Source organism: Oryctolagus cuniculus, chromosome 11 (genome assembly GCF_051225735.1).
Source record: "Oryctolagus cuniculus isolate XC-2025 breed Fujian yellow rabbit chromosome 11, ASM5122573v1, whole genome shotgun sequence".
NCBI lineage: Eukaryota > Metazoa > Chordata > Mammalia > Lagomorpha > Leporidae > Oryctolagus > Oryctolagus cuniculus.
The window spans coordinates 28,935,567-28,948,226 of NC_142877.1; the positions used below are offsets into that span (position 1 = coordinate 28,935,567).

Genomic DNA, 12,660 nt, shown 5'->3' on the forward strand with positions numbered 1-12,660 from the left:
AAATAGACCAGCACCGCGGCTCACTAGGCTAATCCTCCGCCTGCTGTGCCGGCACTCCACGTTCTAGTCCCGGTTGGGGCACCAGATTCTGTCCCGGTTGCTCCTCTTCCAGTCCAGCTCTCTGCTGTGGCCCAGGGAGGGCAGTGGAGGATGGCCCTTAGTGCTTGGGCCCTGCACCCACATGGGAGACCAGGAAGAGACATCTGGCTCCTGGCTTCGGACTGGTGCAGCGCTGGCCGTAGCGGCCATTTTGGGGGTGAACCAACAGAAGGAAGACCTTTCTCTCTCTCTCTCTCTAACTCTAACTCTAACTCTAACTCTAACTCTAACTCTACCTGTCAAAAAAAACTAAAAATAAATAAATAAATAAAAGAATCATAAAGCTGAAGAAGCTATGAGAGTCCAGAGTGATCACACAGATGTTGAAAGGAACCAGAAGAACATCAGGGAATAAAAGACATAGCAAATGACATTTTTAAAATAAATAAATACATCATTTTACATACTACCCAGTACGTCAAACACAGATGAGACAAATGAGGAGTGAATTTATGAACTGGAACGTGAATCTTAAAAAACTACACAGAATGCAATACAGAGAGACAAGAAAACGGAAAATATGACAGAGGATGGAATTAGAGACCCAATATATGTATTTTCAGAGTGCCTGAACAAATGAGGGGAAGCAATTTTGAAAGAGAAAGTAGCCAAGAAGTTTTCAGAACTGATAGGAGACGTGAGTATGCAGATTTTAAAAGCAATTCATACACAGAGGATTAAAGAAAGAAAGGAAGATGGAAGGCAAGAAGACAAGACAACTACAGTTGGATTAATCATAGTTAAACTGCAAAATTCCAAAGGCAAATAAAATATCTTAAAATGAGCCAGAGGGGGGAAAAAAAAGATCACCTTCAGTGTGACAAATTGGAAGCCTTTTACACAGTTGATGGAAAAGTAAAATGATGCAGCAGGGGCCAGCACTGTGGCACAGAGAGACTGCATCACATACTAGGGTGCCAGTTCGAGTCCTAACTGTTCCTCTTTCCAGCTGGGTCCTTGCTAATGTATCTGGGAAGGCTGCAGAAGATGGCTCAAGTGCTTGGGTCCCTGGCACCCATGCAGGAGACTCAAATGGAGTTTCAGGCTCCTGGCTTTGGCCTGGACAGCCCCAACTGTTGCAGCCATCTGGGGAGTGAATCAGCAGATGAATCTCTCCCACCCTCCCTCCCCCCTCCCCCTTTTCAAACAAATAAATCTTTAAAATGATGCAGCCACTGTGGAAAACAATGTTGTTGTTGCTTAAAAATTAAAAACAGAATTACTGTATGATCTAGCAGCTCTGGTTCTGAGTGTTCCCAAAAGAATTGAAAACAGAGTCTCAAAGAGATGTTTGTATGCTAACGTGCATGGCAGCATTATCCACAGTAACCAAAACCTGGAAGTAATCCAAGTGTCTATCGATGAATAAATGTATACACAAATGTGGTATACACATAAAATGAAACATTAGTCTTAAAAAGGAAGAAAATTATTTTTAAAAAAGCTTTATTTATTTGAAAGGCAGTTACAGAGAGAAGGAGAGAGACAAAGAGATCTTCTATTCCCTGGTTCACTCCCCAAATGGCCATAATGCTGGGCCAGAGCCAGAAGCTTCATCTGAGTCTCCCCTGTGGATGGCAGGAACCCAGGTGCCTGGGCCATCTTCCACTGCTTTCCCCAGCACGTCAGCAGGGAGCTGGATGGGGAGAGGAGCAGCCGGGACTTGAACCAGCTTTCATCATTATTGCTTATGGCAGCTTAACCTACTACACCACAACACCAGCCTCAGGAGGAAAATTCTTGACATATGCCACACATGGATCAACCTTGAGGATTTTATGCTAAGAAAAATAACCCATTTGTGATTCTTCTTTAGAGAAATTATGAGTCCACTTATTAGATGCCTAGAATAGTTATATATATATAGTAGTCTGACAAAGACATACAAAAGGATGCTGCTTGTCATGGGCTGGGGAGGGGAGAGGAGGGAGTTGGTGTTTCAGTTTTGTAAGATGAAATAGTTCTAGAGATGGATGGTAATGATGCCTATACAGCAACGTGAAAGGACTTGGTGCCACTGAACCATTCACTTAAAAGTGGTTAAGATGATAAATTTTACATGTATTTTATGATTTTTTTCAATTGTGAAAAGAAAAGATCACTTACAAAGGAATGACAAATAGCTGACTTCTCATTGGTAACATCAGAAGCCAAAAGAGAATAGAAGAATGTCTTCAAAGTACTGAAAGAGGAGAGCTGCCAGCCTGTAATAGTGTGCCCAGCGAGCAGACTCCAAGAATAAGGATAAAGCTATCTACAACTTAGAAAAAAGCCTGAGAATTTTCTACCAATAGAACTATACAAAAGAAATGTCTAAAGAATGTGCTAGAAATAAGGACAATTACCCTAGGAGGATGGACTAAGATGGAAGGAGGAATAGTGAATATATAAAACTGTAAATATGTACATAAATCTAAACATTGTCTTGATAAAGTATTGAATAACATTGTGTGTGTCAGCAGTGTCACACAGTTATTCCTGAAAGTACCTTCTCGGGGTCGGTGTTGTGGTGCAGTGGATTAAGCTGCTTCCTTCAACACCAGCATCCCATATGGGCACCATTTCAAGTCCCAGCTCCCTTCTAATGTGTTCTGGAAAGCAGTAGAGGATGGTTCAAGTTTGGCCCCTGCCACTCATGTGGAAGACCCAGATTGAATTCCAGGCTCTTAGCTTCAGCCTAGCTCAGCCCTAGCTGTTGTGGCCATTTGGGGAATGAACCAGTGGATGGAAGGTCTCTTTCTCTGTCCCTCCCCCTCTCTCTTAACTCTTTCAAACAAATAAATATTTAAAAAATAAAATACCTTCTTACTTTCCTTCCAGCACACATGCACTTGCCTTCTGAGTGTCCTTGCTTGGTGGTCTTTGCTTTATCCTCTGCATCTCCACAACTTCTTTTCACAGTGGTGCGCCCGAGGCTCAGCCTTCAGCCTCTTCTTGTGTCTTACAGCCACTCTCTGGTGATCTCCATCGTGGATTTCTTTCTTTCTTTTTTTTTTTTTTTTCTTTTTTTTTTTTTTTTGCTTTTTACAGGTAGAGTTATAGACAGTGAGAGACAGAGAGAAAGGTCTTCCTTCCGTTGGTTCACCCCCAAAATGGCCACTACAGCTGGCGCTGCACCAGTCCAAAGCCGGGAGCCAGGTGTCTCTTCCTGGTCTCCCATGTGGGTGCAGGAGCCCAAGCACTTGGGCCGTCCTCCACTGCCCTCCCCGGGCCACAGCAGAGAGCTGGACTGGAAGAGGAGCAACTGGGACTAGAACCCTGCGCCCATATGGGATGCCAGCGCTGCAGGCAGAGGATTAACCAAGTGAGCCACAGCGCCAGCCCCCTCCATCATGGATTTCAACACCATGATCCTCTCCCATCGGACCCTGACTCATACATCCAAGGCTCATCTCTGTCCCCACCTGGATGTTGAAACAAGCATCTTAAACCTAATTTGTCCAAACTGAGCTCTGAATGTTTATTTCCCATACCTGCACCTCTGGCCTATCATCCCCCACTCAGAACAAGGATCACCACCATCATTCTAGTTGCTCAGATGAAAATCCTGGGGTGGTCCTTGACTTGCTCTTGTCCTTGCTCTTTCACTGGATGGCCAGTCTGTCAGTGAATCTTCCTGACTCTGTCTTCAGTAACATTTCCCAGCCACTGCCGTCCACATCTGGATTTTTGCCATTGCCTCATAACTGATTTCCCCACATCTGCCGCTTCACCCATGTAGTCACTTCCCCTGTGCGTACTGGAAGTGATTGTCTTCAATCAAATAGAGGAATTGACCATATATTTGTGGATATGGTAGACTGAATTCTAAAGGTCATCCCCAAGATTGCTGACCCATCAAGTAGGTACTGCTTACAGTAGTACTGAGCTGTAATGAGAGTCCCAAGGGAATTGACCTTACGCTGCAGAGTTCCTCTGGGTGGCAACAGAAGAGGAAACTGGAGAGATCTAAAGCATGAGAAAGACCTGGTGCATCATCACTGGTTTGAAGACAGCTGGGGCCACGTGAGAAGGAATGTAGGTGGCCTCTAAGAGACGAGGAATGGCCCCTGACTGACAGCTGGCAAGGAGGTAGAGACCTGTGACCAACAGCCATGAGCATTGGATTCTGCCAATACCCTGAATAAGTCTGAAGCAGATTCTTCCCCAGAAGCTCCAGTTGAGAGCCCCCCACCCCCAGCCAACAACTCAACTTCAGCCTTGTGAGGCCCCTGTGAGATAATAGCTAATGACTTTCTAGAACTGATTGAAGACATGAATAGGCCTGTATCTTTAAGCAGAGACCCCTATAGAGCTTTCCTGGACTTCTGACCTACAAAACAGTGATCTAATAAATGGGCATTGCTTTAATCAACTAAGTTTAGTGATTTGTTACACAGCAATAGAAATTAATATCGGGACCAGCATTGTGGCATTGCAAGTTAAGCCACTTCCTACGATGTTGCTATCCGATATGGACACCAGTTCACGTTCCAGCTGCTCTACTTCTGATCCAGCTCGCTGATGATGCACCTGGGAAGGCAGCAGAGGATGGCTTGAGTACTTGGGCCCCTGCACCGATGTGGGAGACCCCAATGAAGCTCCTGGCTTCAGCCCTGTCCAGCCCAGGCCGCTGTGGCTATTTGGAAGGTGAACCAGCAGATGGAAGATCCCTCTCTCTGTAATTCTGCCCTTCAAATAAATAAATAAATATTTAAAAAGAAAGAAGGGAGAGAAGGAGGGAACTAACTTGGGGCATCTTTTCAAATCACATCCAAAGGCTGCAACAGAAAATGAAGACATGCATGTATTTACCAGAGCCAAATGTTTCCAAAGAATAGATGAGGGATCTGTGTGGTTGGCCGCGAGGTTTTACAGTTCTCACAGCCAGTGAGCCTACCTCGTGTCTCAGGGGCAGATACAATAAGTTTGAATTATGAACAGACGTCTCCATCTGCCACATCTGCCACATCTGCCACACACTCGCTGCCCTTCCTGTGACTGTATGCAGTTCTAAGTGGGGATTTTAAACTGAGTAAAAGTGCAGAGAAAAACCCCAACAACACCAACTCGCTGAGGACGCTTCCCTGCACTCAGGCAGTGCCCTGGGCAGGGAGACCTGGAAACCTGCATGGAGGAAGCCGGCAGGCCACAGCCGTGCGCTCGGGCACCACTCACCGTCACAGGCCACTGTTACGGTCTCCAAGACTGTGATGGATCTGTTTCTCTGCCTCAAACTGATGGTCTCTGTAAGAAGTGCTAGTGACTGTGTCTCTGTGCATTGGGTTAACCCTTAAGAAGCACCATGCCAGCTAATTCTTTGTTTTTAATTTTTTTGTTTTCTTCCCCAGACCGTCCCCAAGCCCATTGCACTAGAGCCCTGTTTCGGCAACAAAGCCGCGGTCCTGTCTGTGTTTGTGAGGCTCCCTCGTGGCCTGGGTGGGATCCCACCTCCTGGGCAGTCGGGTGAGTAGATGGATCTGTAGCAGGCACGCGGGGGACTGTGCGGGAGCTAAGTGTTGGGTATCCCACTTCACGGAGAACTGAGGGCAGAGGCCGTACTGAACAGTGGCTGCCTCAGGGCATGGGCAGCGCGAGGTGACTCACTCTTGTCATTTGTGTCCACAAAACAGTTTCCTTGAGGTCATTGTTCCCTTCTGGGGCAGGGGATGTCCCCTTCTCACTGGGCCTGGCTCCCTCAGCCTCCCCATGGCCTCTGACCACAGCTTTTTTTTTTGCCATCGATGTTTCTAGTCCTCCTTGGCTGCCCTGCTCCTTCCTGCTGCCTCGTCCTCATTCTGCCCTCACGTGTCACCCTTCTCCCCCTTCTCCCTGATATCTGCTCCACTGCCCAGCTGTCTTCTCAGCGCTGGTCACTCGCAAATGGGAATTTCCAGCCCATTTCCAGCATTTCTTTGGCTTTTATCCCTGTTTTAGATATAAAGCACAAGCAACCGTTGTCATAACATACAGGACATTTTTAAGGACCCACTCAGTCCTACCCTAGAGTCTACCAGTGTCCTGTTTTCTCCTTTCTACCCCCTGCCAGCAGTTTTGTGGAAGTGATGACTGGATGCATCTCATTTTATTTTTTCACATAATTATGATAAACATTTTTGTAGCTTACTATATTTTCTCCAATGTCATTTACACTGTTCCACCAGATACATGAATCATAATTCATGTAAAATCCTCTTAGCTTGAACATGTGGGAAATCTGGAATGTGGTTTTGGAAATATCCTGATGAACCATGAGATGCTTTGTAGGGAGGCCTCCGAGAACGTGAGTGTGTTGGACACGATTCAGTTGAGGTGATTAACCTTGAGTCTAAGGAAAGCACAAGCCTAGGAGCCTTGTCCGGGCTCTGAGCCCCACTTCCCCTCAGTCCACCTTGAATTCAGAAGACCTCCAGCTCAGCTTCCAGGATGGGACCTGTGCTTCCTCACCAGGGAGCCTCTCAGGCATGGAGAGGCTGGTTTTATTTCCTTCATTGCACTTCGGGATTCCTGACACTCAAGACCCTACATCAGTCTTGCCCATGCAGGGTAGGCAGTGTCTGCCTGGCTCAGCAGACATTGGCCAATGCCTAGGGCAAGGCACTGGCTAGCATGCAGAGCTGACAGGTTTGCAGTGCTGCGGCCTTTCCTGCCCCACACCGACACTGGGGCTGTCCTTGCCACTCCCCCTCCCCTATTTTATATGATGCTGTTTTCTGGATCTCCAGGGTACCTGGCTCTGCTTTTGCCCTAACACCATGACATGGATTCACACAGCATGCCAGGCACTAAATCAAATCCCCCCCACCCCGCGCTAGGTATAGGCCCAGCAGGGTGGAGGAATAAGCTCTCCAGCACAGGTCCAGGGGGCAGTCTCGGCAGGCCCTGAGCCTGGGCTGGCGATTTCTCACACGGGTTAGGAATCCAGCTCCCCCAGAACCGCGCCTTCCCACGTGGAGGCCAGGTTAATTGCTTACCAATGTAAAAAGGAGAATGGGACTGCAGAGGTGAGGGTGGGGGTGAAGGATGTAGAAGGTCCTAGGACCTGTTTAGGTGACTCGACTGTTGTCGAGTCACTCATGGACTCATTGGCCCTGAGCTGTCAGTATCCCCATTTCACAAATGGTCTGGGAAGATAAAGAACCTTGCCGTTCCCAAGTCTGGCCTGCCCTGAATTGTTTGTTTGTAAAAGCGACTCAGGCTGACTGCGGGATGTGGGATGATGCTGAGTGTCACTGGAAAGCCCGTGCTTTTGCTAGGCACCCTCCTGGAGGCAGGCAGGAGACTGAGTGCCCAGAGCCTGTCTGCAGCCCCGTGTGTGTGCTCCCTGGCAGAGCACCCGGCCTGCCTGTTCTGCTGAAAAGAATGAGGAGGGCAGGAGGGTCTGTCTGTGTTCACGTGAACTCTGAAAGAACAGATAAAAAGTACTAAAAGGGTTGACGAGGTGGAAGAGGGAAGATGGTGGGAGGGACATGGTGGAACTAAGACTTTTTTCCTATATACCTTTTTTGGGGTGGGTGGGTGGGGCAACATGGGAATCAAAAGGAAATTTAGTTATTTTTAAAAACAAAAGCAATCTCCTCTTTAACATGTGTTCCCTCTTGGGTTCTCCCAAGGTCTCGCCGTAGCCAGCGCCCTGGTGGACATTTCTCAACAGATGCCAATAGTGTACAAAGAAAAGTCAGGAGCAGTGAGAAACCGGAAGCAGCAGCCCCCTGCACAGCCTGGAACCTGCATTTGATGCTAGGGCCAGAGACTGTCCTGGGCACGCGTGTGCGCGACACACCACAGCTGTCTGCAGGGAAGGGCGCAGGCAGGGAGACGCTGTGTGGTGCGGGCCAGAAGACTGGAAACCCTTGAAGCATCTGACTCATCTGCATGATCACAAGCTTTCTTTGACGGTTCCTCCCATCCATGTTCCAGCATCTAACCTTTTACTTTTGCATAGGAAATAATTGATTTAGTTCCTAGACCCAGGGATGGTCCGAGTTGTTGCTCAAGGAGGCCAGTGTAGAGCCGGTGAGAGAGCTAGGAATGACACTCAGGTTCACTGTGGAAAACCGTTCTCGGGACTGTCTCAGTTGTGCAAAAACAAAAGATGGAGAGTTTACACGTGGACTTTCATCATCAGTCATTCTTGCACATGGTCTTTTAAGGACTGGTCAGGTGAATTAACTTGTTTTCATCTGAAGCCTGCTATCTTTTTAAAAAAGATGTGCCAGTTATCCTTGCACAATTTAGACAGGCATCTCTCTTCCAGAGAGTGGCTTTTTTCTAGTTGAGAATTAATAATGGTCCATCTCTTTGGAATCATAACAAACTAGGATAGAAGGGGGCTATTTTAAATGTCAAGGTCAGCAGTGTTACTTAGAATGTAAACAGATGTAGTGTGTAGTTTTCTGTAGCAACTTGATTAATTTAGTCTTAATCCATTTGAGAGTCTTGCTCCCTTTCTCTCTCTCTCGTAACACAGACACACACACACACACACACACACACACTAAGTGCCTAGACTTTAAATAGATCTAGCAATTGGAAAGTTAGTAAGCCTAAGTTTTTACATAATTGCATTCCTACATTCTTGTAAAATTTAAATAGCTACCATTGGCAATCTGCTGTTTTTCTAAAATCTGATTTGCAGCCAGGAAAGAATTTTCTCACCCCAAGGAACATTTGACCTAGCAGCAGCAGCAGGAACTGAGAAGAAAGCAGAAATAAGCTAACTGTAAAAGCTCCTGTTTATATTGTCAAAAAGGACAGTCAAGATGATGCGGTCTCCACACACCACCCGCCCCCACCATGTCCCTGTGGGCCTGAAACTGGGCACCACGGAAGAGAGGACTCACAGGTGACACGTGTCTGCTCTGAGCGGGAAAGAGACTGAGCACTTGGGATGCCTGATCAAAGAGCCACTCTGTTCCCGTGGCCTGCTCTGAACTCATGGGCCATTCTTTAGGCAAGGGGTAGAGTCAACACCTGGAGCAGGACCAAGGAGGGGCTCGCCCACCCATCCTCCTTCCCAGACCCAGGTGGTGGTTGTGAGGAGGACAGAGGATGCAAAGGATGAAAAGCACATGGAAGACATGGACTAGGAGGGAAAACTCCACAAATGGATAATGAGCAATTTAAGGAAAGTAGGTGTTCTTCCCCCAGGGCACTGCCTGGATGTTGGGTTTTCCCCATTCATGGTGCTTTGTATTCTGGCATTAAGCAGCAGCCTCCCAAGGTCTCTCTCCTGCTCCAAAACCTAGGTTTCTCTGGCATTACTTTATCTGGATGACCCTCTGGACAGAAATGCTCACGTTTGAGAATCTGGAGAAAGTAATACTCAAAGGAGCAAAAATTGGCATTTCACCTTAAAATGTGGTGCCTAGAGAGGGAGGATTATCACCTCCCCCAGACTGCCCCTACTCCTAGGAAGAACTGCCTGGAAGAAAGTGGCGAGGAAGTTGAACCACAAAACACTGATGCACAAAGCACCTCTACTTTGGGACTCCCCTCTCACATAGCTTCTTTTTCACATCATTATTAAAGAGCAGACGTTTCTAGAAAAAGACCGCCTCCTGTTGTGAGCTCCCCACATGCCTACCCCAGAACACAGCTCCCGCAGAAAGCATGTGTACTGGTCCTTCACCCTCGTCATTACCACACAGCCTCTTGGTGACAAAAAGAGGGAGGCCACTGGGGATTGCCCTCCTACAAGGAAGATTTCTCCTGTTTGCTCAAAGGCCAGTTTTCCCCTGGCCAAAGAAGTCTCTTCCCCATGTTGGTCACATGCCTTGAAATAACAAGCACCATGACACCCAGGCTCCTGAGTCTTTTTCCCCTTAAATGATAGTGTTTATTTTTAAAAAAATTTAAAAAGGAAGGACAGGGTAGTGAAATTAAATCTCCTCCAACAGTGGAGGAACAGCTTCGTGCTTCCCCTTTGCACCCAATAGCAAACACCTTCCTCTGAGCCCAGGGCATGGAAATGGAGTGGCAGGCATGAGAGAAACTCGGCTTAGAGCCAGTTCCCAAGGGCGCCGTCATCTGGTCGCTGAGTGTCCCAGGAGAGCGTGTACATTAGATAGTCACGGAAACATCCACCTTGCACTTGTACATAACTACAGTAGTGTCCAAGATATGCAGACGTTTGGACTGTACATAAAGCAGAAAAATATCTTAATGTATTTTTATTAAACATAAAAGCCTAACAATGCCTGGGCATCAGCTGCAGCGGTTTGGTGCCATATACTAGATATCTAAGTTCTGAGAAGTCCGCTCGTCAGGCCCTGAGCTGTGAACAACAAAGCCAAGGGATGCATCTGGTACCTGTCGGCTAACTCCTGAAATAGGACTCTCCCATCAGAAGGCAGGCGAAGCGCCCGGCGGGGAGCCTGTTGGAGCAGCGTGTGGGCATGAGGAGATGCCAGCAGGACGGCGGGGCTCGGGCACTGTTGTGGCTCAGAAAATCCAGTGGGGATCCTTGCGGCAGCCTCATGGTGCTCTGGGTGTTGGGAAGACTAGTCTCGCCTGGAGAAATGTTCTCGGTCTTTCTGTTTGAAGACTGTAACTCATGGAAATCACACTTTCCAAAGAGGAGTTTTCTCAGCTACGGGTTTTGGGGTTTTTTTTTTTGTTTTGTTTTGTTTTTGAGATTTTGTCTGAACTTATAATGACTGTTCCTGAGAACCACAGTTTACTATACTGAAACTGAGGCAGCAGTGGAGAGACGAGGTTGTGGCTAAACAGCCCCCGTTTCTCCTGGAGGATGTCACATCCCTTGGACTCCTGTCCACCTCCTGCCCTCCCTACAGGGTGGGGACAAGCTTGTGCTTCCCTGTGGGGATCACCTGAGCAAGTGAGAGGAGATGTGGAGAGAGGGCACCCACACTGCCTGGAGCCAGCCAGGAGGAGAGGCAGCCCTGGACAGACGACTGTCAGCACAGGGTCTCCTGGACTGGCCATGAGCGAGGCCCGACGAGCAAGATCGGAGAGGCACTGGGACGTCGGGGCAAGTGAGGAGACATTAGAGCTTCCAGTGCACATCGTGCTCCTTCTGTTTCATGGGCTGCGCTGGGAATGAGGGTGATTTATTTCCTTGTGTGATGACATTGTGTCGTGAACATCTTTGATCCTTCTGCTTCATTCATTCATTCAACAAATAGTTACCAACACCTCAGTGAGTACCAGGGCAGTGCCTGAGATGAGAAAGCAGCGCTAACAGAATCCGAGTCCTCGCCCTCCTGTCACCCATAGGAGATCTTTCCCCATGAGAATTGCCCACCCTGAGGACAACCAGGGAAGCAGAAGCCCCTTGTCCTTGGGGCGTGCATACCTCGTTGACCAAACGCGGCTCCAACCATAAGAATCACTGCGACGGTTTCCAGGTAGCCAGGCCCGCCCAGAGACCTTGCCCGGTGATGAGTCAAACTCCACCACCCTGTCCTGCCTGCAGGGAGATGCTGTGGAGGGGAGAGGGGAGCTGGTGCCTTCCCTCCTAAAGGCAATAATGGAATTGACTTTCAGTAACTGAATTTGTGCACAAACATTCTAAACACTAGTGAAGCCTGTTTTGTTGAACTAATTCTGGCTCTGGAAATGTTCTGTTTTTTAGTTATTTACAGTTGTTTTTTTCCTGTTTTTTGTTTGTTTGGATTCCGCTTAGTTTGTTAATATGTATAATTTAGCATCTATTGCACTCATGTAAATATGGAGTAAGTATTGTAAACTATTTCATTGCTGGGGGTTGTGGGTGTTATACATACATTTAGGACTGCAATTTTTGGTATTTTTTGTATTGTAAAATAACAGCTAATTTAAGCAGGAACAAGAGAAATAGGGAGGTCTGTGCATTTTAAACACAAATGTGAAGAACTTGTATATAAGCAAAAGTAAATCCTATAATACAAACTTCCTTCTGAAATAAAAGTAGATCTGGTAAAAATGTGGGTTTTGTTCTGAGTGTTTAATTTTGATGTACTTATATTTGCATTTTGGTCATTTGAACATCAAGAAAAGAAAAGAAAAGTAAATGTTTACCAGTTTTCAGATCACCTCAGAGGAATGAGAGGGTGTAAAACCATGAGGGTGGAGCACCTCGCCCTCCCTGGTAAAGTCAGCACTGGCAGGGAGCAGACTGCCCGAGGCCCCGTGATGGCCTGTGGGTGCTGCCAGTTTACCTGCTAGGCATCATCCTGCACTGCTCACCTGTCCCCCAGGGGCCCCTTCACCCTTCCGTTTCTCCCTTGAATGCTTCGCCACGTTTCCAAACTGCACAGCCTCGGACATAGTGACGCTCTGGTCCTCTCGGGCACAGAGTTTTTGACGAGGTTATCTCCATTCACAGAGCCTTGCCTGTGGGCCTCCTGCCCTCGGAACAGGATCAGAGTAGATTCCAGTGCCCTGGTATAGAGTGCAGATCCCCAGTGCTGGAAGTTCCAGGATGAGGTCGGTACAAGTGGAGGGGACACACACAGGTCAGTCAGGCCCCAAGGGAATGGGCAGGAGTCCTGCCCACCACACCTGGGGTTGGGCTGGGGGAAAGACTTGAAAACTCGGGGGGAGGGATGTGGGAGCCACCATCAGTTTGTGAGAGGGTAC

At 47.7% G+C, this 12,660-nt stretch overlaps 1 protein-coding gene across 1 annotated transcript in view; it reads left to right on the forward strand.

Annotated features, from left to right (window-relative positions):
- ATRN (attractin) overlaps nt 1-12,004 on the forward strand; it is a 161,263-nt gene extending 149,259 nt beyond the window's left edge. Inside the window, exons 28-29 of the mRNA XM_002710922.6 lie at nt 5,430-5,544; nt 7,692-12,004. Coding sequence (XP_002710968.1) covers nt 5,430-5,544; nt 7,692-7,816 — 240 coding nt within the window. The 3' untranslated portion in view covers nt 7,817-12,004. The remainder of the gene's footprint in view (nt 1-5,429; nt 5,545-7,691) is intronic.
- The last annotated feature ends 656 nt before the right edge of the window (nt 12,005-12,660 follow it).